General features: G+C 40.2%; 1 protein-coding gene across 1 annotated transcript in view; it reads left to right on the top strand.

Moving 5' to 3' along the window:
- cerk (ceramide kinase) overlaps positions 1–26,200 on the top strand; it is a 51,384-nt gene that overhangs the window by 8,409 nt on the left and 16,775 nt on the right. The window contains exons 2-11 of the mRNA XM_079582773.1: positions 2,590–2,718; positions 5,705–5,827; positions 7,666–7,791; positions 8,077–8,143; positions 9,186–9,331; positions 13,974–14,048; positions 16,381–16,533; positions 17,364–17,469; positions 18,749–18,822; positions 22,789–22,994. Coding sequence (XP_079438899.1) covers positions 2,590–2,718; positions 5,705–5,827; positions 7,666–7,791; positions 8,077–8,143; positions 9,186–9,331; positions 13,974–14,048; positions 16,381–16,533; positions 17,364–17,469; positions 18,749–18,822; positions 22,789–22,994 — 1,205 coding nt within the window. The remainder of the gene's footprint in view (positions 1–2,589; positions 2,719–5,704; positions 5,828–7,665; positions 7,792–8,076; positions 8,144–9,185; positions 9,332–13,973; positions 14,049–16,380; positions 16,534–17,363; positions 17,470–18,748; positions 18,823–22,788; positions 22,995–26,200) is intronic.

Below are 26,200 nucleotides of genomic sequence, written 5' to 3'. Positions count from 1 at the left end.
GGGTCAGTGGAGTACTTTATACTATATGTTGGGTTTGCATAATATATTGTTATTGTCATACATACATTTTCTGCTTACACAACCTTAAGCACATGGTAACTTCTGTGTACAAGATTAGTTTTAGCTTATTGTGTATAGCTGTGTATAGATTTGTGCAATGTTCTCAGTTGACTTCGACGTCCAATGTAGAGGCCTCACCATTAGTAGTTTTGTAATGTTAACAAGCAGGCAATCATTTCAGGAGTGTAACAACAATATTTCTGAGGTTTAATCTGATTATCGAAAGGCACACGTATGTCGCAATTGCCGGCAATGCTCCTCATTCTGTTCAGCATAATTTAATCTTGTGTGCTTGAAATTACAATGAAAGAGACTATCAGTTCTCAGTGATCTTCTTGATGCCTTTACAAATTCTCATCAGTGCAATGCAATCTAAATCACTTGACTCCAGAACACAAGCTTGACAAAAGCTTCCTTTCCGTTGGATTTCTTCTTTGATAGACAGATTATACAAATTAGAACATTAGGCTAGGTTTAGAAAATGTAGAATCGTTTAGTGTAGACCCTTTCGCTGCTTACATCATCAGTGACATCAGCTGGAGGCAGGAAGTGATCAAGAGAATTACGATTAAACTAAAACTAGCGATTATAAGTGTACAACTACAACTAAAAATGTGGTCCTGTTGTGGCTTAAAGGGGGGGGTATTATGCAAAATCGACTTTTTCAAGCTTTACATCATGTTATTATGTCATTCCCTCATTAAAAACATGCCTGAAGTGTTGCCTTGGCACATTCACGTATTTTTGAGTAATCTGTAAAAACTCTGATGGCGGCCATTTTAGATCAGGTTTGCCTGAGTCCTCCTAGGAACGCCCCCACCTCCCGGAGACGCCTCCGAGCTTTCGTCACCAGCCGAGTAACCAATCAATGCTCCTCAGCAGAACCCCCTCCCCCCACTGATGCCACAGACAGCGTGTGGAGGGGGCGTGTCGGAAAGGGTCAGAGGTTCTTAAAGAGACAGAGGCCTATTTCAAGACATTCGCTACAGCCATTTTGAGAGAGCAATTTTATACAAGGCAGATATTCTAATTTACTGCATTTACAGACCAACAGAAGGTTTTTCATCATTGTAGTGTGCTATAGACTGGTGCTATGTGATTGAAAAAAGCATAATACCCCCTCTTTAAGGTGCAACAAGAGGAATGACATTTGAGATGATAACATTAATTATTACTTAATGCATTTTCAAACACTATGTAGGAAGTGAAGTCTTCAGTTACTCACCTGGTGAAAAATCTATTACCTGGAAGTAAGGTAGCTTTTCTTTGTGTGTATTTTGTTTTTTCTCAGTGACTTAAACATGTGTTCTATGCAGCCAGTTATAGCTGCAAGAAAGTTCACATTTTACTGTAAATTGACTATCTTTAATGTTGACTTTTCTCATTTCCAGTAGTTCAGCCTGTGCGATGACTCAGCATATACTGTTCAGAGCGCTCTCCCTTGACCCATTTTGATCTCAGTCTTTTATAACTAGTTGACTGTTCAAAGCTCCGACCCTCATAAGCCCCACTTGACCAGCTCCCTTCATGAACAAAGCTCATCCTGGCACACAAACCCCTTTTATACAGACGCCATGCTCAGCTCGTGGCCTAAATACATTTCCCATGGGAACATCAGAACAAGGAGAAGCCGATTCTTCCCAAAGCAACTTCATATCTCCAGGGACGTGTCTGTGTTTTCCTCCCATTGACTCCTCTGACAGTGAAGTCAATAGAGCTCTCTGCAGGGACTACATTCATGTCCTGTTTTACCACGGCATGTGCAAAGGCATTTGGGTCTACTGTGTGTTAATTGGCACTTGAATATCTAGCACCAAGGCAAAAGGCTCAGTTTCCCCTGTCCCAACTTTCTATAGGTTGTTGTGGCTTGACATTTTACTCTTTTACTCTCTCTCGCAACTGCATGAGAAAATGAAATATGGTACGTATATTCTAGGCCGAGTTATAACATGTTTTTGTTATATAATAATGGTAAATGGTCTCAACTTATATAGCGCTTTTCCACCTACATTAGGCACTCAAAGCGCTTTACAGCAAGGATCCACTCACCCATTCATACTCTCATTCATACACCAATGTACGCAGACATAGTGGTGGCAATATGGGTGAAGTGTCTTGCCCAAGGACACAACGACAGTGTGCACTTTCAGGAGGTGGGATATAATAATAATTTGGACACTTATCTTGAGCTTTAAAAACGTATTAGGCTTCTCAAAGCACTACACTTTGGTCTGTCTTTTATGCCACACCCTTTAACCACCACCAATCACTCACCCACGGGCAAAGTGGGTGAAGTGTTTTGCAAAAGGACACAATGGTAGTATTTAGAACCCACTCTACCATATGAACCACTGACGCTAAAAGAAAAAAGAAAAATTACATGCTTAGGCACATTTGAAAAAGACCAGACACATTGACCAGTCGGCGAAACAGTTAATGTCGAGCCCTGATAAACCGTGTGGAGCTCAAGCAGTTTTCAGGCACTTGCCTTTACCACAAATTGACATGAACTCACTTTGTGTTTTCCAGCAGTGAGCCAGGTGGTTCCAGTGAATGAAATTGTGTCCGTCCAAAAGACAGAGGAGCGGCACTCTGAGACCAGCAGGGCGCACAACAGAGCCCTGGAGCACAACCAGCTGTTTCTCTACGCATTCACAGGTACCACAGTGTTAATGAATAGAACCACATGTTCCAGACGAGGTGTGTTTAGTTTGAAACTTCAGATGTTGTGTGCATGTTAATTATCCTACTTCCAAGGTCTGGTCCCGGAAGTAGGATAAGTAAGCGACTTCTCTTCCTCGGATTTACCATTTCCTAGTCGCTTAACTCGTCGTTACTTGCCTTAAAGTGCCCCATGCATATCGCCTACCCCCCTGTACAAAGAAAATTCCCCCTAAACAGCCATTGAAGCATAATGAGCAGTAGGGCTGTGCAATTTATCAAAATTCAATTACGATTTTGATTATTACACTAATGGCATAATCGAGAGAAAGCGATTCTTAAAGATGCCCTTGCTTGTCCAACTGTTGTTTTTGTCGTGGAAATAATATGATAAAAATAAGAATAATTTGTTTACGTAACTCTTGAGATACTGATAAGTGCTCATCTTTTGCTGAAAGGAGAACAGAAGTTTAGAAGCCTCGACATACTTTGCCTGGCTGTTGCAGAAAAGTCTAAAACTCCTCTTCAGGGGCAGATATAGCAAACGCAGCTCAATGCAAATGGTCCAACATAAACAAACAGCGCTGTGTGATGATGTCATCAGGCCACGCAGTTTGGTTTGCTTGGGCAGGTGTGAGGGCTGGCCAGCAGGGGGCAGGTGAGCCAGGGATGTCTCTTATGGAGGATTAGTTTACAAACGGTAGCATATTTATTATAATCTGGACTTTTTTTTAACAATCCAAGGAAAGATTTTGCATTGTTTTTTTGTTGTTGTTTTTTTTCAAAGGCAACAAATAATCGTTTAAATAATCGTGATTTAAATTATTTCTAAAATAATCGTGATTATTGTTTTTTTCTATAATCGAGCAGCAGTGCAGGTTGGCCTGTACTCATTCACCAGCAGTTGTAGTGCTTAACAGTCGCATTTAGTGGAAATTGGGAATTTGCTTCTGCTCGATGTCATGTTTGTGAATATAATAGACTTCCAGAGTACATTGTGTTGACATCTTTTCCGTTTTTCTCCTAAAAGTTAGCGCTACCTCACAGTTTTGGCGAGCCTGATCTCTGGCAGTAATCCTACAGACAGTCTGCAGCTCTGTGTTAACTCGAGCATCCCTCTCTTTGGAACTTAATAGGGTTGAAGTTGGCACGAGGCCATTTCACTTCTTTTGAGCTTTTAGGTTATATCCTGAAGAGACAGACCTTATACTGTATTATTTATCCTGGCAAAATGTTTAAAATTGAATTTTTGATCTAAGTTTGTACTGGCACATTACTCTGTGGACTGACAGGGCTTAAATTCTCCCATTTATTTTACTAGGCCTGGAGTGCCATCTCTCACAGATTTTATAACTTATTGAAGGCAGGCTTTTTAAATGTTTCTCTATGCGCTAGAATGTGTGGTCACTTCAGTTTGAAAATTGTCCAGCGCGTAACTTTTCCATTTGATAAAAATGCTTAGTGGATAATTTGTTGCATGGGGAGAGAAATCTACTCTCAAAGTGCTTAACAAGTAATTTCTGGAACTCAAACGTAAATGTTTTATTAATGTTACAGACTCTTTGAATATTTGTCTAAGTACTATATCTTCATGGACTTTCTTTACTTAATTCTTTAAACAAATTTAATTTCTACAGTCTCTCCCTTACATTTTATGGGAACAGAATGATAAATGAACAAAGCTACAACAATCTGATTTGGGATCTCTTTAGCAATTCACCAAACCAACAGCCACCAGTGTCACAGTTGATGGAGATTTTAGGCTTGAAATGTCGTGGTTGCATCAGTTTTGATCATATTCAGCTCTTATCTCTTCTGGAATCAGCTTTATCAGTTTATCTCTACGTGTCTCGACTACAGTAATGCGCTGTACACTGATATTGGCCAAGCAAACCTTGCGTTTTTACAGTTAATCCAAAATTTGTCTGCGCATCTTTTGACCAGCACATGACATAGAGAGCACATCACGCTCATTTTATCCTCTCTGCGCTGGCTCATTTTAAGAGTTGAGTTTTTAAAAATGTGTTGGCACCTGTTCGCTGAGGTCTGAGAGCCAGCTTTAGCACGTCGTCCCACAGATAAGGCTTAGAATTAGGGGTGACAGGGCCATATCAGTTGTGAGCCCCATGCTTTACATTTTTAGTGCCAATTTGTATTGTGCCACAACTTGGTAACGCTGTGTTCGTAAAATGTGCTTTACAAATAAAAGTTGATTGGATTGCAAACAATGGAACAATTTTGCACAAGAACAGGTGTTAAAGATATGACATGTTTGTTCCTCAAGGCCTCCTAATGGGCGGTTTAACTTCTCAAATCTCTGTTTTTAATATGCAAACCTGAAAGACCCAATATCCCCCCCAGAACAATGATTTTGCTGCAGCTGTTGAAGTCTGCTACAGAGAGTGCCAAGTATGTTTTTCTTGTCACAAGTCCAGAAGTTTAATTTTATTTTTTGATCCATGGGATATTATTCTGTATGTTGTGCCAGAAACCAAATAGTAACGGCACCTCCAAAATAGAAAATTCTCAAAACTCACTTAGACATTTGGCCAAGATATATAATACTTCTCCACAGTGTATATAGACAATAGATCCTAATCCAATGACAGCAGTATTTGCTCCAAATCAACATGGTCTGACTTAATTTCTAACCAATGCAGTTTCTTTCATTCAATGGGTGAGAGAGTTAATGTAATGTTTACAGAAAGAGCATTTAAGATACAGTTTACAAAGGTCTCACTATAGATATTATAAAACATGGTCAGCCTTTATTGAATTTGTGGAGAAGTTGCCATTTACTGATGTATTACTTTGCATGGCCGACTGTTTTTAGCAGCCATAAAACTTGTGTCAATGCCTACAAGATACGTGTACACTGCAGCTTTTTTCAGAAGCTGCGATCGACTTCTGGGGTTCCCGAGAAAACTCTTTGGCAGGTTCAGTCACCCTGCATATCCACTTCTAACTTTCTTTATCTTTGCAGTCTCTTATGTGCTGAGGGCCAGCAAACACCAGTGGCGCTGCACTGATGTTGTGTTCCTGTGTCCTGACCTTATCGTATGTGAGCGGTGGATCAGAGCCATCAGTGATCAGCTCTCAATACTCAGTGCGTACCACGTCTTATTACCTAACTTTGGAGTAATCACACCCACAATCTGGTCATATTGATAAACATTGAGTGTATTTACAAGGGCTCGAGTTTTTGATATTCCGGTTTTGTCTTTGATCGTATAAACGCAGTTTCCCGATTAAAACAGAAAATAGCAGTTTCCCGGTTTTGAGAAACACAGATTTTGTGGCTGGGATTTTCCATCAGTAACCGTAATATAACTTAATGTAAACACTATTTTCCGGTTTTAAAGCAGTACTAAGTAACGTGTTTACCTTAATAAATCCTTTTCGTAGTCCCTGTGGGGGTAATACAAGTGTTTATGGGATGATTGGAGGGTCTTTCATCTCCCCCTGGTGTCTCTGGCCAGAAAACCATGTTTGCAACTTGACTGCCACCGGTCCGGAGAAAGCAATACACACTAGTGGAATCACGAAGAAGAAGCTAACATGCTAACGGGCAAAGCTAACTGCGGGCTAACGTCACTTTAAACAGTATTTACAGCCAAGTTTGAGTGAATTTTTTTTTTCCATTGTATAATTGGATGCACAGTAACCCTCTCTCTCTTCGCCTTTCCTGTCAGCGTAGTATTTACTCTCCAAGACAATAAAAAAGTTAAAAAATCGTAACTTGCTACTACACCTGCAGTTGCGCTTATGCCCTCTAGGGGGAAGAGTTACTTAGTACTGCTTTAAGAAATGGAAAGAAGCATCGTAATGTGGATTTATGCGAAACTATCAAGGCGGCTGGTTTTCCTCCGGACGCAGAGAGGAGTCGACCACAACTGAGAGATGAATAAAGTTTATCCTCCACTAACTACCGGTGAACTCCATCAGCTCCTCTCTCTCACACCCGCCCCGGGTTCAAACCTTCACCCAGTGCTCCCTGGTCTGCGTCGGTGGCTCAGACAGACCCAGGACGGGTAAAGGTAACGACTTATCCGCAATCTGCTGTCGTTGTCGTTTGCTGTAGCTCAGGACGTAGTGGATGAGCAAAACATTCAAAAGAACAATCAGCCACACATTTATGCTTTTAATATTTTCACCGTATTGTGCTTAAAAATATCATTGACCTTGAATACGAAAAGCCGGGTTTCCTTATTTTCTCAGTGACATATAAACACCATATCCCGAAAACTGCCATAACCAGAATTTCCAGCCCTTGTAAACGCACTCATTGACGAGATATGCAGTTATGTGTTTGGACAACCTATCAGCTAACTGAAGAAGGAAACATTTAAAAGTTACTCTCCCCATCTACACAGTAATCAGAATAAAGAAAATTATGATTATGGTCGAATACATATTTGGTCAGTCTGCACAACAAGTAAACAGCACGTAGCATTCACACACAGTTCTACTAACAAAGCCTGACCTTTCTTAGCCTCGAGATCAACTAGATCAGGCATCGTCAAAGTGGCATGGCTTTTTTTATGTATTTCTTCTTGTCGGCAAACAATATTTTTTACCTGTTTTTCTCCTGTCCTCAAATAATGTTTAGTCTGTGGGCTTTTTTGCTGTTCAGTTTGTTCCTCCTCTCTCCCTCTCAACACTGGCCTAAACCACAATCATAAACAAGCCATTTAGCATCCCCCCCATCTCAAGCTTTATCACCATATGATGCACCACTCTTGCATTAGCCGACACCCCGCTCATAGTCGCACCATTTATTTCTCACAGCTCTGTATTTTGCTGCTAGTCACTTTGACTGAGCATTTTGCGAAAGGTCTCTGCTTAATGAAAACTTCATCAAATGGCTGTCAGGAGCACATTTGTAAGGAAAAGAGGTTGAAAACATTGAATATTTTTAATCAACATCGTCTCTTGCTTGTGCAGCTAACCGACCGAAAAGTCTGCTTGTGTACATCAATCCGTTCGGGGGCAAGAGGCAAGGAAAGTGGATTTACGACCAAAAGGTAGCGCCGCTTTTTCACAAGGCTTGCATCTCGACTGATGTTATTGGTGAGTATATAAAATTAAGACCAGTTTTAAGGTTTCCATTTTGACTAGTGTTTTAGTTTCAAGTCTTAAAAGTACAACAAAAATATTCTGCAATATTGTCATATATTTATATTGTTCCAAATGGTATAAAAGCTTAATTGTTTACTTGATGCAAACAATATAGTATATTCTATAGGCAATTCCAAAAAGTTTTTCTCTTACTTGAGGCTTTTTCATACCAGGCTGAGAATATACTTTAAATGCATAATGCTAAAAACTTTGTTTTCTTTTTGTTTTTCTTCATAGTTACTGAGCAGCCCAATCATGCAAGAAATCACTTGGAAACAAAGGCCGATTTGGACAAATACGATGGGTGAGTGAGACCATTGCCAGTGAACAACGTAGTACTGGTTTGGTGATAATGATAATAATAATGTGTTACAAACTGAATTCCTTCAAAAGTTACAAAAAGTTACAAATGCAGATTGTAATGAATAAACGGTGAGAATTTGTTGCAGTTAAAGAGATTCTAGATCTAGTAGGTTATTCGAAAGTTACATTCGGCGAAGGAAAATAACTAAACCTAAAATATCTCCACGAGCTGCACCAGACTGCCACACACAAAAACATATACAGGCAGTGTTGCATTGTATCAATTTAATAGTGCAATTGCCCTTTGCTAACTCAACTTTCAAGCATGTATGGCTAAAATGCTGTTGATGAGGAGCATTTCTACTCCGTGCTCGTTCTTCTCCAGCTTGTATTCAGTCCTGTGAAGCGGACTTAGACTGATTAAACCAGGCCTCCAGACTTCTCATAAAGTAATTCATGGGTGCATTTGTGGTAGTCTTTGTGAAACAACGTTAATGCAGCTTGGCACAGTGTGATGTTCTTACGTATTGAAGGCTTTCACAGTCAGACTCACTGCCAACTCCTGTTATGCTCCAGGATTCTGTGGCGTAGCTTTTTCTTTATTTCTATATGAATCTTTGTTGTAAAAGGCTGAGCAAATGGGTAATCAATTTAACGCTTGCCATTGTTCATTTGTATCGCAGTTCATGAACCTGATCGTATTAAGAAATCACTCTCTACCATTGTGTGTTGAATCAGAGCAGCACGTACTGTAAAGAACGTCTCCTTCACAAACCTTGTATGTTTTCAATTATAATTATTTCTGCTAAAGATCATTTTTGTAACAGGATATACTGGCCATATATCATGTAATGGGTTATTGCACCGGTACCAAACACCAGAACATGAAGTTCCCTATAAGCGTTGTTATTTTATTATTGTATTTATCATACTTTATGCTGAATCTGGATATAAAATAAAAAAAAACACTTCATAATCATTTAAATGTAAGATCTTGTGCTAAGGTTTCTGTAACAAACAATTTGTTATATCTCTATTTGCAGGGTGGTGTGTGTAGGAGGAGATGGCATATTCAGTGAAATTGTTCATGGTTTAGTGACTCGGACCCAAGATGAAAACAAAGTGGATCTGAATGACTCTGAGGCTCAGCTGATGCCAAGCACTTTGAGGATCGGCATCATCCCAGCCGGTGAGATTTGGAACGAAAATGCTGGCTTTATTATTCATAATTTCATCCTGCCTCCTCAAGTTTGTAAGGGACGCCTCCTCAACAGTTACTTGAGCACAGTATACAGTGAACAGTTCTTGTTGCACAATGTGATTTTAAGTTATTGCAATAGTAAAATTGGGTAGGGCTGTTACTTCAAGGGATATTTCAGGATTTTTGACATAGGGCCTCATTTCCTAGTTATCCAGAGTGTTGTTGATTTCTGGAGTTTTTTAATTTATTTTTTATTCATGCAGTCCTGAAGGGTTTAGTGGTGCTAGGCTTGTGCTAGGCTAGCGCATGTCTAAGGGAACTAGTTGCCTGCATTAAAACCCTCTTCAAAATCATTGGGTAGTCCTCCAAACGGTGCCATATCTGATTTGTAGAAAGCTCCTTTGTGAATGTGTGGTAACGCCAGCCGCAGGTAAACTACTGTATATCCGGTAACCTAGCAGATCACTCCGCCGCTGCGTAGTTTACAACCAGGAAGCTGATGCTGCTCAAATATTATTTCTTTTAAGGCGAGACACTGCAGGTGAATAGGGAAAAAAAAAAATGTCGAGATTTTGCTGAACATTACAGATGTAAATATGAGAAAAAATTGCATTGCATTTTTTCTGTCATTTTATGTTTTCACAAAAAAATAAGGCATTTTGAGCATTAAAATGGCCAAAATTGCCTACATGTTGGGCAACGAAATCAAAATAATGAATTGAGCCAGATTAAATTTTATGTTTTTATTTTATTGACATATTAGTAACAAAGATTTTTTCAGAGGGGATTTTGGATATTTTGTTTAGTTTTTCAATAAACTAATCATCAGTGAAAAAATCTGTAAAAACTCAAATTTCGCCAGTTTTTTTGGTTTCAAAGCTGAATAAATCAGACTAGGAATTAGATATTAAAAAAACCCTCTGAAAAAACCTTCAAAATATTGTTAGGTCTCAGACTGGAAAGTTTGGAGTCTGTGGGAGCTTCTACAAGGGCTCAGGCTCTGCCCGTGTGCGGCTTTCTCTCATTCAGAGAAAACTGCGTGAAAAATCAATACTTTCACCTGCCGTGTCTCGCCTTAAATGCAAAATGGTTGTATTTCAAAAAATATTCAATCAACACAGACATTTATATTGGCAGTCTGGTGTTTTAAGTGATTTGCCTCAGGTGCACTGTGCTCTGGTTAGACTGTTTTTAATGCAGGCTACTAGTTACCATAGACATGCGCTAGCCTAGCACTAGCCTAGCACCACCCACTAAACTCTTCAAATATAAGGACTGCATGAATTAAAAAAAACTAAATAATATCTAAATAAAAAGCTGCACATGTTAATGTAAAAAATGGTGTAAAAAATGTATATATATATTGTACATTGAACTCGGAATAAACAATAAACAAACAAACAAACAAACAAATCTCCAGAAATCAACAACACTCTGGATAACAAGGAAATGAGACCTGAAAATATCCCTTTAAGCTTATACTAAGCCAATGATATCTCTGTGTAGCTGATTGCTCATTGCAATGTCCTGTACAGATCATTGTTTCACCTTCACAGACACACAGAAGCGTTGTGGGGGCAGGACATCGGTTTGGGGGTGTTATTACAGTCCATTCCCAGAAGGGGGTTCAAGCCGCTCTGACCTGGAGCCACCTGTGCAATGGGCTTTGGAGCAGTTCACTTGGGGGTTAACGCTTTGCTTGGATGAGGGAGAATGCACACTGGAGCAAATACGACATGGCTCAAAGCAGAAATAAATGTGCATTTGTCAAATTCTCACTTATACTGTGTGAGGGCAAAATAATGTAGAGCTATTTTTTGCCGTTGGTCACTTGCTTTCAGAATAAAAACAATGTAGTTCTTGTTTTGAGCCCATTTAGAAAGCATTTAACACTAACTAAGTTTATTGCAATCCATCGAATTGTGTGGTGTTAGAGGGTAGTGGCGAAGAAAAGTGAAATTAATGCAAAAAGTTTGAGATAAACAGCTGTTGTTGATCTCAGCCTACAGTGAAAAGACCAGTCACTCCCACAGGGATCTAGACTGGTTGGTGTGGGGAGAATCGTTCCACACCCATTGAAAAATATCCAATATGGTTCATCTCACTCCACTAGCAGAATAAAGATTGGACTAATTTGACTTTAAATGTATTTTTGTTTTAAGTGCCTGGTTGCTTTTCCATACTGTAAAAAAAATCGTATTATGTTTTAAACAAATCTACATAAAGGCACTGACAGCTGTTTGTTTAAGTAAGAAATACCATCAGCCTTCTGTTGCCAACAAATCATCGAATGCACTCTGGACCTGTCACCTGTGTTTCAGACTAATCTAATTCCCAGAGCATAACACAGCGCACAATGCAGGTCAATTAAAGACGGTGTTTGTAGCTGTATTCGTTCTATGCATCTGTGAGCCATAATGAAGTAACTATGAATAATTCTTTGCGTTAGATACACAGTGACAGGAACAACCGTCTAACAGAAGACTTTTTTTTTATCTTATACAATAAAACTTGCAAAAAGTCCTGCTGACTCCCGAACTATGCCATCAGATTTAAGTTGCTTGTTAATGGTAATGTTGCAACATATTGTACTAGACTTTAGACTTTATTGTTCCCAAAGGGAGATTATTTTTCACATACTCAGTGCATGTTTGACACAAAAACAGACATTCAGTCGAGTACAGTTAGTGTGATTTTAGCCGCAGTGTTTATTACCTTCCATTTTAAACAGGAAGCAGATAGAAAAAGCAGGTGGAACAGTACAAAAAAATAGACTGATATAACCATAATAGCACAGACGGAGCAACATATATATATATATTAATAGTTTCCTCATTATTGACAGTCACTAATGGCTTACTAATAGTCATTCCCTGTGTTGCAAAAGGTTCGCTCGCTGTGTGACATGTCTCGATAACTGTAATCACATGAGCATAGAGAGCTGGCGGAACAGTGCAAAACTATTGTTGGCATCAAAAGTGTGGCGTTTAGAAAAGACATTTGCCTTTATTATAGATCTGTGTAGTGTCGATTATGGTGCTTTAAGAGGTGACGCACTTCCCTTCCCCTCTATTAAAGGCTATTGAAAAGACTTCTGAACTACAGCATTACAAGCAGAAAGTTAATAAAGGCCTTTTGTGCTTTATTAGAAAGGATAAAGGATTATTTAAGTGTAATAAAAAAAATCACTTTGGTTTTCAACACACCCTGCGCACAATATTCACATTTAACCTCTCAACCCCCACCTGAACCAAGCACTTTTTCTCCAGTTTGGAGAAAATCTAAAAGCTTCTTGAAAACACCGGCAAAAAAAAGGCAACCAAAAAAAGCATCGAAAAGTGACCAAAAAAAGCCACAAAAGTAACAAAAAACGCAATGAAAGTACAGCAAAAAACAGAGAAAAAGGCACTAAAGAGCAAGTGGCAAGAGAGCAACAAAATGTGACAAGAACGCTACAAAAAAAGAGACAAAAACTCAACAAAAAGTGGCAAAATTGTGACGAAAAACAACAAGAACCGGCTAAATATGAGATGGAAAAGAACGTGATAAAAGTAGATCAGTTTCAAATGAGGCACTGGCCTATTAGGCAGTAAGCTCCAGTCAAGAAGCTTCTAGATTTGGGTAAAGCTGGGGAAAATGTGCTCGGTTCAGGCAGGGGGTAAGAGGCTAAGGTGGATGGTAAGAGGTTAATGATAAAGTCTTATGTGTGCCATGCCTGACGGTAGCGCCAAAAGAAGCCACTGGCTGCACCCCCACCACAGTTTGACAGTCTTTGTGGTTCGAGTTGATCTTCTTGTGAGTGTCCACAGAACGACATCTTCAAGCTCCTCTGTCACGCTTCTGTGAACTACGAGCCCATAACATCACGAATTAGATTCACTCATCTTCCCTCTCGCCCCTCTCCCTCCTTTCTGGTCTTCTTTTATCAGCAGCGCCTGGTCCATTTCACCACTCGAGCATGATCAAAGTGGAGCAGATAGGTCTGAAATTATGCCATGTGGCGCAGAAAAAGAGATAGGACCTTATTACCTTTCAAGTTGAAAGATTTAGCGTCAAACTTCACATTTCTCACCAAGCAGGGAGATGCCGCTTATCGTTCATTTGTTGGCCAAGGAGCTCTCATGAGCCGGGGGCACTCAGATGCGCGATTAGTTTTATGATTCTCAGAGCGGATCACTAATGAAATCATCCAGCTGAACTTTTCACACTTGGTTGCAGCTTTTACAAGATACAGAAGTACTGTGCTCATGTCCAAAAATGTTAGTCTCTCAGTTTTATTTATGGAGACACACAAAAGGCACCAAGGAAAAGTGTTTCTGTATCATAGCTGGTGTGTGTGGTGCCTCAAACTCTGGACTGGTCTTGTTGAGAGGCATCACCGTGCTACTCTCATCAAAAGGAATATCATTTATACAGGAAGAAAAACACTCTTCATTGGGGATGAACTACCCACAACGATACTGTGGAAATACAGCAAACCAAACCTGCTTTTTATCACCCCCCGTGATATTGACTAAACTGTTTTAAGTGGAGTGGTACCAGCCCTGGTGTATTGCATGCCTCCTTATGATGATAGATACTGTTTTCCCGTTTTCCCAACCATTGCCCTGTGCCTCCCTCTCTCAAACAGGCTCCACTGATTGTATCTGCTTCAGCACAGTGGGCACCAACGATCCGGTCACGTCTGCTTTACACATCATTGTGGGTGAGTAATTGAAAAGACACAAGCGCCTTTTATTTGAGGACCACTGCTGCGCCATGTTTTCTTTCTATTAGATATGATCAGCGCTGGCCTGTTGCTGAAAACCTCCGCCACCTTTGAACTCAAGTAATGGTTGTAATTTGAAGGGCATCAAAAATAAAAAATAAGCCGCTGCCGCCTGTAGTATCTTTGAGATTTGAGCTGCCTTTTAGATAGAATCTGCTTTGAAAAGTTTGTTTTATCTGGTAATGGTAAATACACCTTACCAGTGCTGGTGAAACAGTGGTAAATAAGATTAAAAAAAATATAATCAACCCTAAACCGAAGACAAAGGTGGATTGCTAATGTTAAAAAAATATAGAATGGAATGAGATTGGGTCTATATTAGGGGGTCTGTTTCCTAGAGGAGAAACACTATGCAACACCCCTTATTTTCTCTCCACAGTTTTAACATTCTGTGTTAAAACTGTGGATTTGTATTGTATGTTAAAACTATAACATAAGTTACGGAATGAACTGGTATCACAAATTGTACTTAGATCTGGGGCTGGGCGATATATCGATATTTAACATATATCGATATATTTTTAAATGAAATATGGAGTTAGACCATATAGAATATATCGGGATATTTCAAATTCAGATAAGAAATTCAGATAAAAGAAACTGGTAATCTCAATTTTTTTTTAAGTTTATCTCAAACTGAGCACTTTATTTTGTTATCTCTTTATATATAAATGCTGACCTCAGATAAAGATTGCCCTATTTTATTTTCTAGGCAATTTTTATTAAGATATTTTTTTAAGTCGGCACTCAAACTCACAAATATCAAATATGGATGTGCACCGGCAGTTCCTGAAACTGAACCCACGGAAGGCCCCCGGGCCTCGTGGCGTCTCTCCCTCCACCCTGAGACACTGCGTGGAACAGCTGGCTCCCGCCTTCACAGACATTTCTAACAACTCCTTGGAGTCGTGTCACCCATTCCAAAGTAAAGTGTAGGCATTCATGTGATATATTGTACCTCTACCACCATGGAGCACTATTTTTTGTGATAAATATAAGTATTTTCTGGAGGTATTTTTCAAAACCAGAAGACAGAACGTTTTGATTCAGTTAACTCCGTCCACTCTCTCCGCTCATACAACTTTTGCAGTAGTAGACATATAAATAGACAGCATTAAGTGAAGTTACTTCACGATGCAGTTATAAGGAGTTGACATCTGCAACACAGCTTCATAAATGGCTAACACACAAGCTAATGCGCGTTTGGATTGACTCACCGCTCTGGTCCATCGCAGTTTACGTTATGGGACTTGCGTTGGTTATAAAAGTTAATCCACTTTGGTTCTGGTGAAGGTTCACCAAACATCCATCAGAGACAGTCACAGGAAAACACTATTTTGGCTGATAGTGGCCGAATCCCGGAAAGAAATTCCAACTTCTGGCGCGCTTTTCTCTGACATTATCGTTAGGTAAGAAAAAAGAACAGGTGTCCAGAGTAGGTTAGCTCCTTCTTCACAGCTACATCTGTTCAGACGCTCAGGGGATGCGTTTGTTTTCTCCGCTGTTTTACAAATCAAAATCAGGCCGTAAGCATAGAATTAAGACATTACATTACAGACGTTGAGCACTTCCGTTCCGCTCTGACGACACAACAGAGCAAGTCAGTCGTTCACCAGGAGAGGGCGGAGCAGGACACGGACTCTTCACCCCTCTCCCCTCAGGCAGGAGGCTGCGGTCCATACAGACGCATACCACCCGCCACATGAACCACTTTTCCCCCTCCGCCATCAGATTAAGGAACAAGACACAAGACCCAATTACTCTGTATCAGACTCATGAACTCATAACCTGTTCCAGCCATTTGCACTGCTTTATTGCAGTGTTATGTCCACACTCATATCTGCTGCTAACACTAAATGCACCTGCACATCTGTGAATACACTCACTCTGTTGTTCTCAAATTGTTGTTGCCTATATCATAGTTTAATTTAATCGTTCTATGCACGCCCTTGTAGTCTTATAGTTTTTGTAGCTTATCATTTATCTAAGGTTATGTGTTATATGTTATATGTGTTATGCGTTTCATGTTGCACAATTGAACCGCAAAAAAATCCTTACTGTGAACCTGTTCATGACAATGGCAATAAAACATTCTGATTCTGACAGTAAACCCAGAACAATGGTAAACAAAATGCAGCTGCACCAACCTTACCCAACATATCAGGGTGCACTTTCCGCTACTTAAGTTGATATTTCAAACCAACAACATACTGTAAATGTATCACAAGTAACAAGTAACAAACATTTCATACATTATCTTTTTCTCCAGGTGACTCACAGCCGATGGACGTCTGCTCAGTCCATCACAACAGCTCCTTCCTCAGATTCTTCGTCTCGCTGCTAGGATACGGTTTCTACGGAGATGTGCTTACTGACAGTGAGAGGAAAAGATGGCTTGGTCCCACTCGTTACGACCTTGCAGGTATGTCACAGGACTAAACCATGATTAAGCCGGTGTGTAACCATGTTTGTTTAAGATCTCAGTCACAAGAGTTTTTCATCATCGCAAACTCCAGTGGGACCTAACCATGACTAAATCACTACTAAACAGGCTCTAAATCTGTGGTGACTCTTCATAATTACCGATCTTGAAAAAACCTTGCGCCCTCTACACGTACCAGCGCTCGATGCATTGTATGGTACTCAGAGCACAGTAATCCACTTTATAAAATGGAAGAACAAAGCAAATTAAATGGCACCCAGATGGAACATAATCATTTTATATGTGTTTTCACAAGGACACACTTTTAGAGATATTTAGAGGAAATGTAATTGGATTATTAAGTGCTTTCAGTAATATGCGCACATGTCTAAGGTTGAATGGATTGTAGTAATTGGAGTCTTTTAATTGGGTTAACAACTTGAATTTCATGAAAGTAAATTTGTTTGACATGCTCAGCTAATTTGGCAATATTTGTAAGACCATGGACATACTTAAAAATATGGCTCTTGCGTTGTTCTTTAATTTGACATCTGAACACAGCATTTATTTTGGGCCTGAACGTTTTAAATTACTTGTTTTTTGACACATTCTAGTAAATAGTTTCTGTTCACTTGAAAAGACAATCACATATAATAATGTAATGCCAGTCGGAATACAATTAGTTTCACATGCAGGTTTTAACAAACATAACTGTGCACTGGTATTTTGCTTGGATGCTATTTTAACATCTGTTAAATTACACACAACAAATGCTGAGACGGACCTTTGTGCCCCATTACACTGTTATTTTCTCTGTTTTGTTTTTTCAGGAGTAAAAACGTTTCTGAATCACAACTACTATGAAGGCACCATATCATTTTTACCTGCTGAGGACAACATGAGCAACCCCAGGGATAAACTACAGTGCCGGTCTGGGTAAATAGCAGCTCAGAGTGAACACTTTAGAGCAGGGTAGGCAAAGCCTGGCACAGGTGCCACTGTTGGCACTCAGAGGGATTTTGATATCACCTGTCACCTGATATTTTCTTTGCTTTAAGAAGTGTCAAATAAATGTTCTTATCTAGTACCCAATGTGAAAAGTCCACCTCTATTTTATCCGCAAAGCTTATAATATATCCAGGACAAAACTGAAATGTTAATCATCAGCCCTGAGGTCCAGAGAGAGAGACTTTTACCCAAACTACAGTCACTGTCTATTAATCCTTCCTCACAGGTGAAGAACCTGAGTGTGATCTTTGACTCTGAGCTGGCGTTAATTCCACACATTAAGAATATCACAAAGATAGGTTTTTACCATCTAAAGAACATGGCCAGAGTCCGCCCCATTCTCTCTCGGGCCAACACAGAGACGCTAATACATGCTTTTATCACCAGTCGTATCGACTACTGTAATGCCCTGCTTTCTGGTCTTCCCAAAAAGAGTCTCTCAGGTTTACAACTTTTACAGAATTCAGCAGCTCGTGTCCTGACAAAGACCAGGAGGCGGGACTACATTACACCAGTTTTAGAATTGCTGCATTGGATCCCCGTGTGTTTCAGGGTCGATTTTAAAGTTCTTTTAATGTTTTTTAAATGTCTTAATGGTCTTGGTCCTTCTTATCTTTCATAACTGCTTTTACCTTACGAACCTTCACGGCCCCTTCGCTCCTCCGGCAGGAGTCTCCTAGTTATTCCTAAAGTCAACAAAAAGACTCATGGTGAGGCGTCTTTCTAATATTACGGCCCTCGCCTCTGGAACGACCTGCCGGAGGAGCTCAGGGCTGCAGAGAACGTTCTTGTTTTTAAGAGCAGCTCAAGACCCTTTTTAGCTTAGCTTTTAACTGACTAATCTATTTATTTAATCCTATTATATAATATATATATATATGGGAGGTTGTGCCAGGCGTATTGTTTGAAATGTTGTAATCTGTAAAGCACTTTGTGATACCTTTCGGTATGAAAAGAGCTTTATATAAATAAAGTTTGATTGATTGATTGATATCAGATTCGGAACAGATACTATCGAAAACAGCAGTCACTTAAAGGTTGCCAATTTTTGTGACGTTAACAGAAGCGTTAACAGTAGTACCAGTACATACAGTATATGGACATGAACCAAGCGATAAAAACTGCAGAAACTGTAGACTTTAATGTTTAGCCTAAATTATAGCAGTATGCATTCAGTAACCAAAGATTACTCTTTACAATATTGCAGGTGCTGTGTATGTCAGCATAAGTCTTCATCAAAGGCAGGAGACATGATGGAGGAGAAGGAAAAGACTGTGAAAGGTAAAGCTTATTATTTTTATTTTCTATACATAATGAGTATTCTGCGATTTTTCTTTTTGGGCCTCATTATCTGTATTTGTTTCTACTTGAAAGCACACTATGAATAATGCACAGTACAAAGCAAAATAAGAACTGTCAGTAATTTTTGTCTGTATTTTTTTCTGGCTTAAACACGTTTTTCACCCAGCTAGACCTAATTTTGTCCATTTTAGGTTTAGTCCGGATTTTGATCTTGATTTTGATCTTGGTCTGGTGATACTTGGAAGGTGTAATATTTTATGAGGTGGAACTTGGTGTGACAAGTTTTAGTTGTAGTTTATGTATGTGCAGTCCAAGCTATTTTAGACAGTTCCACATAGAGGGTGGCATTTACCAAAGGTTTGCTCATGTGCAAAGCGAGTAGTGTTAGCATGTGCAAAAGTGGATCGGCAGCATTTATTAATTTATTGCCTTATTTACATATTACCCCTCCCGGAACTGCCACTTTTATGTGGTGGAGGGGTTTGAGCGCCCGAATGATCCTGGGAACTCTGTTGTCGGGGGCTTCGTGTCCCTGGTAGGGTCTCCCATGGCAAACTGGTCCTAGGAGGCCGTCCTCGTGTGGACCCAACACCTGCAGGAGGAGCCATAGGGGGCTGGTGCAATGTGATTTGGGCAACTCCAACAGCTGCCCCCACGACCCGACAACGGACAAGTGGAAGAAGATGGATGGATGGATGGATGGATGGATGGATGGATGGATGGATGGATGGATTTACATACTAGATTTGTGGGCCTGATACTGTAATGTGGGCAACATCAAAAGATAAACTAATTGCAATATGCAGACAAAGTAGCAGATTTTATTTTTCAGCTTGCACCTGCTATTTAGCACCTGCACTTGATAAATGGCCCGATAGTTTTTCTAAATAAGACAAAGATTAGAGATCATCATCTAATCATCTATCTCTACTTTTTCATAGGTTTTAATTCTCTTTATTCCAAAGCACAAAGTGCACAGCAGAAGATAGCATTTCGCACTGGCCATTATTTTTGTTTACTAGTTGTGATATGTTTGCTCTTGAACTTGCGCGCACCAGGGCGCTCTCATCTCTGTAACTATTGGTTCACCTCACTTCATTTGCTTAGCGATATTTGTTTGTTTTCCCTCGTCCTCTTTGTGGGGTAAGCCCATCCAACTGCTGAGCCAATGAGGTCTGACACACAAATGGCCCCCCTCTCTGAGAAAACAGTCATTTGGAGACATTCTCTAATGCAGTCCTCACACAGCTGCCTTTGTTTTGTTTTGTTTCTTCTCCTCAAATGTTGCTTTAATCACTATTTCACAAGTCCACATTTGCCTGTAGCCTCAGCGGGCTTGTTATCTCAGTGATCACCTCTGTAAGTTTGTTTTGCTAAATGGAGGGTAAAGGTAATGATTTTTTTTTGTACTCATTTCCCCCTGGAGACGCAGTAATGCTAATTTGAACGTGATTTTGTTGCACACTTGGTCGGTTATCGTAGCACTGACAGTTTCTTGATCCCGCGGGTGAATCGAGTCGTCTGATTGGCTCACGAACAGCGTCTAAATCTCCAAGGAGGACTCTTGGCACTTCTTGAAGTGCGACCATCGCGTCTGGTGTTGTGGAAATCCACGAAGCATGTCAAATCAGAAAAAAACAAACTGAATGCAATCATAATGAATCTATATGACTTCTTTTGATATTGTGAAGTGGTCCTTGGCCAAATTGAATTGCCTATAATATGGGTTGTGCAGAAAGGAAAGGAAATGAAAACTTTGACACGTCAACTTTTTTATTTCCTTCTGCTTGTGAGTCGTTTTTAGATGTGGATCTGGATCTTAATGAACTTTCATCTGTTGTGTAGTAGACTTAGATGCAAACATTTGGGCAAATAAAAGATTTTTTAATGTATTTTTTATTCAAGCAGTCCTTATATTTGAAGGGTTTAGTGGTGCTAGGCTAGTGCTAGGCTAGCGCATGTCTATGGTATCTAGTAGCCTGCATTAGAAACGTCTTCAAAATCATCGTGTAGACCTTCAAACGTTGCCATATCTGATTTGTAGAAAGCTCCTTTGTGAATTCCACATGTAGTAATGCCGGCTGCAGGTAAACAAACTACTGTAGATCCGCTAACCTATCAACCAGGATGCTGATGCTGCTCAAATATATATATATATATATATATATTCTTTTAAATGCAAAATGGATATATTTTAAAAATTATTCAGTCAACATAGACATTTATATCGGTAGTCTGGTGTTATAAGTGATTTGCCTCAGGTGCACTGTGCTTGGGTCAGACTGGTTTTAATGCAGGCTACTAGTTACCATAGACATGTGCTAGCCTAGCACTAGCCTAGCACCACTTAACTCTTCAGGACTGCATGAATTAGAAAAAAAAAATCTCCATAAATCAACAACACATTTAAAAGTACAGTACACTACATGTGTACTGTACATGTTCTTGTTCACGAGTGAGGGGCGGATGGAGCGTGAGATCGATAGACGGATCGGTGCGGCGTCAGCAGTGATGCGGTCGCTGTATCGGTCTGTCGTGGTGAAGAGGGAGCTGAGTCGGAGGGCAAAGCTCTCGATTTACCGATCGATCTACGTTCCCACTCTCACCTATGGTCATGAGATGTGGCTGGGCGCACCCTTCGAGATCGGGTGAGGAGCTCAGTTACCCGGGAGGAGCTCGGAGTAGAGTCGCTGCTCCTTCACGTCGAAAGGAGCCAGCTGAGGTGGCTCGGGCATCTGTTTCGGATGCCTCCTGGTCGCCTCCCGCGGGAGGTGTTCCAGGCATGTCCTAGTGGAACAAGGCCTCGTGGAAGACCCAGGACACGCTGGTGGGACTATGTCTCCGAGCTGGCCTGGTGTCGCCTCGGGGTCCCCCCAGAACAGCTGGAGGAGGTGTGTGTGGGCCGGGAAGTTTGGGCATCTCTGCTGAGACTGCTGCCCCCGCGACCCGGCCCCGGATAAAATGGAAGAAAATGGATGGAGGATGGAGTACACTACATGTATTATATCCAACCTGCTTCAATTGATGTGTACACTTGACCACACCTGCCTCTCGCCATTGCCCACTGGAAGACGTAATAATGCTTCCCTTGAACCAATCAATCAAGTTTTTTTTCTATAGCACTTCACACCTACACCTGGGCAGACCTACATAAAAACACAAAATAGAAAAACGTCTTTGCTTCAGTGTGACCACCGTGCGTGCAAATTAAATGAGACATTTTGTGTCCAAAGCAAGCACAGTTAAAGCTGGCTGGAGACTACAATCAAATTGAAATGCGAGGTATTTGCAAACTGAGTAGATCGCTCGTCTGTTCTCACACTATGCCAGTTTCAGATGGAGCTTAAAGACTGCAAAAAGAACTGGAGACTTCTATAAACAAAAGGAGTAAGTCTTTTGGCGTCATGGCATACAGACAGATTTAACATAGATTTGACATAATTATGGAGCGGTTCAGTACAGTTGGATTACTGTTCTAATCTCATGCCGCATTTGGAAAGTTTCGCAGAGCATCCAAGAACAAATGTGCTGAGGGACTTGGAAGTATTCTCGGTTTGAAGTCCATTGTGTTCTCTGTTATTGAAGACAGTTTTTTTTTTCATATATACAGTATATGTATAAAATACAGAGTCATTTTAGCAAAATAAAGTATGCATATGTCACTATACGCAGTACAACCTGGGCTTTCGGAAGGAAAGGCAAGGAAAGTTTATTTACAAAGAGCAATTTGCACATAAGGAAATTCAAAGCGCATCACAGTTACACAAAATTACATGAAGGCAGATAAAATCAACATAAATATACTTAATAATAATAATATAATTAATTGTTATTCCACTACTAAGAACTACTAGAGCCTTTAATGAATTTGTGCTAGACACTATCTTTACCCGTAGGAACAAAAGGAGCAAGAAGACTAATCCTATATATCTTGTTGTGGTTCAGACAGGCGAGAGGGCTGGACTGTGCTCAGTGGGAAGTTCATGGCCATCAACGCCGCCTGTATGAGCTGCGCCTGTCCCCGTAGTCCGCAAGGCCTGTCCCCCTCAGCGCACCTCGCAGACGGGACCATAGACCTCATCCTGGTCCGCAAATGCTCCCGGATCGACTTCCTCAGACACCTGTTCCGGCACACCAACAAGGACGACCAGGTGGGCGGAGACTTTACAGAGGTCACATGCTTACTGTGCACGAGTCATACCGGCGTGAAAGCAGCAAACTTGTAAAGCTCAACATAATATCTTTCATCTTGAGCTTTTTCACTTTTTATGCTAATCAAACCAGTGCGCTTAACAATTCACACGAGACATGAAACGGAAAAGAAATAGGAGAAATATAAACTTTTTTTTATATAATCTTATAAAAGACATCACAAACCTTTGAAAACAATAATAAATCAGTAATTTGTTTTTTTTGCCTTTATTCTTAGGTTGTTTATATTGAAATGTCTTTACAATGAGCTATGTCAGCTGAAATGTTTTTGTTATATTTTATATGATACCCCGAGAGTGGTAATATTTCTTATCATAGAAGAGCTTATATTGTTATATTGTCATGTTCAGTAGGGCTGAAACAGCTAATCAGTCGACAACTAATCGATTATTGAAATAGGTGACAATTATTTTTGTCAAATAAAGGGAAGGGAAAGGAAGAAAGAAAAAGAAAAAGAAAGAAAATGTATTGAAAATAAGAGAAAAAGAAGAGAGAGAAAAAAGAAGGAAAAAAACATTTACCATTTCAATACTCTATTCACAGCCAGTCAATTCGTTGTTTAAATAACTGATGGATTGATCGACTATCAAAATGACCGTTAGTTGCAGCCCTAATTTTCAGTGTATATGTGTTGTGTTTCGTGTTGTGTTTGTTCTTGCAACAGGAACACATAGTTTTACACTTAAAATTGCTAGTTTTTGTTAAATCTTATTTTCCTTGATCACTTCCTGCCTCCAGCTGATGTCACTGATGATGTAAGCAGCGAAGGGTTTATAGCAAACTCAAATAACTCTGCTACCCAAAGTTGTTTGGAAAATGCAGCAAATATCAAAAACAACTTGAATTTTCCCTCATAGCAACACTGTTCCTGACGCTGCGATTTCGCCTCTGTCTCTTTAAGAAACTCCTCGCCTGTCTGGCCCGCTCATGAGCACTCACGCTTCAGTACGTTGTTGTTGTCTTTTATACATTTCTTCTTTTTGTAGTGTGTATATCAATTAGTACAGACAACATAAGCAAAAGTATTTAAAATAGAAAAAGCTAAGTCTGCAGGGGCGGGTTCTGTTGGCTGGACTGAGGAAGAGAACATGGGAGGGGCCTCGTCCCATCCAGCAAAACAGCAGGAAATGGCTGCTGGCAGGAGATTCAAAGATTATTTGAATCAATCTGAGAAACACTGGAGGTATGTTTCTCAGGAGGGAGTGACACATTAAAAGGGCTAGAAGCTAGTTAGCCATTTTATACTCACTACTGCTACCTCAGGTCATACGTGTAGCTGCACCTTATATATTAAGCGCGTGCATGACGGCAATTCAGACCCGAACTGACACCTTTTTGAGTGACAGTGCAGGATTTTAGAGGCAGCTGTGGTGAACAGGTCTCTCATTCTACACTCTAGGTCATTGTTGGAACATTTAGGGGGAGGAAATTAGATAATTTTACAATTTTTAAACTCCTTATAGTCCCTTTATCATGATAAAAACCTTAAAAAAGTGATTTTTACGTAATACCTCCCCTTTAATTATTTTTAATTTACACTGTATGCTATGTCTTTATTAACCATGTTAGTACAAATAATACTGTAATGTTCATACCAAGTCACACCAAATAAATTTAAAAAGAAAAACATTTTCTATTTACATATGTAGGCCGCACTTGTCTATAAGCCGCAGGTGTCCATGTTATCAGCGCGCTGGAAATACAGGACTTTTCTCTCTGTGCACTGTCAAATATTTGAAGAAAATATTCTACAGCTTACAGGTAGCCTACATTTACTTTTGGAAAAGTGTGTCAAGAACTTAAATGTTTATGATTTCATTATTCTTTAAACCCGTTGTGTGTTCAGTCACTATTCCCGACCTGAACAGACAGTTTCCTGGTGTTTGAAGCCGCTCAGAGCGAGGCTGACTTTCGATGAATTTATCCCGTGGAAGACAGCGAGAGGCCACCTGTCCAAGTTATTGTGCTGATTAGTGGGTAAGGAAAGGAACCGCGTGACACCTGCAGCCCTCCTTCATCACAACTTCATTTTTGGATTATTATTACAATTATTGCCTGTTTCTCAAGTCAGAGTTCTTTTATTAGAAATATCCGAGTGTTTTTAGACCCAAGTGCATTGTTGTTGATACCACAACACAATGTTCAGAACAACCACAAAAATCTATAAATAAGCCGCATTGTTGTTAAAGCAGTACTAAGTTACGTGTTTACCTTAATAAATCCTTTTCGTAGTCCCTGTGGGGATAGTACAATGTTTATGGGATGATTGGAGGGTCTTTCATCTCCCCCTGGTGTCTCTGGACAGAAAACCATGTTTGCAACTTGACTGCCACCGGTCCGGAGAAAGCAATACACTAATGGAATCCCGAAGAAGAAGCTAACATGCTAACGGGCAAAGCTATCTGCGGGCTAACGTCACTTTAAACAGTATTTACAGCAAAGTTTGAGTGATTTTTTTTTTCCATTGTATAATTGAATGCACAGTAACCCTCTCTCCCTTCGCCTTTCCTGTCAGCGTAGTATTTACTCTCCAAGACAATTAATAAGTTAAAAAATCGTAACTTGCTACTACACCTGCAGTTGCGCTTATGGCCTCTAGGGGGAAGAGTTACTTAGTACTGCTTTAAAGCGTGTGAAAAAGGTAGCAGCGAATTACAGTACAAGCCATTGAGCAGCTTCAAATGTGATTGAAGGTTCAGTGTTATAAAAATGAAACCTGCCGTAAAAGTTATTATGGCTCGAATTGCATCCATCCAACAGTCAGTACGAATGCAACTCTCTGTACACTTTGAGAACGTCCACTTCTTTGCTCCATAGTCATCAATTTTAATTAACCTTTCCCTTACAGCTGTCTGCCCTGATAATGAAAACAGCAATATCCGATTCCCAGCCTGTCTTTTTTCCCCATTGAGCCTAATGTGGCTCACCGGGAGTTGCTCAACCTGTGCCTGGATAAATTGAGTGTGTTGTAGTGAGCGGCGGAGAGCAGAAGGCAGGAGTTAGCTCACTGCTGTGCTAGCATCTCCATCTGCTGACTCGACTCATTTCACCCACTACAGTTTACTTTGGTTCAGAAGCCTTCGCCCCGATGCCTGCCCACGTTTCATAAATAACCTGTAGTTCGGTCCAGAGAGGAGGAAGGTAA

The sequence above is a fragment of the Gobius niger genome (genome assembly GCF_951799975.1).
Source record: "Gobius niger genome assembly, chromosome: 2".
Lineage (NCBI taxonomy): Eukaryota > Metazoa > Chordata > Actinopteri > Gobiiformes > Gobiidae > Gobius > Gobius niger.
Note: the sequence above shows the minus strand (reverse complement) of the source record. Positions and strands in the feature narration are given on the sequence as shown.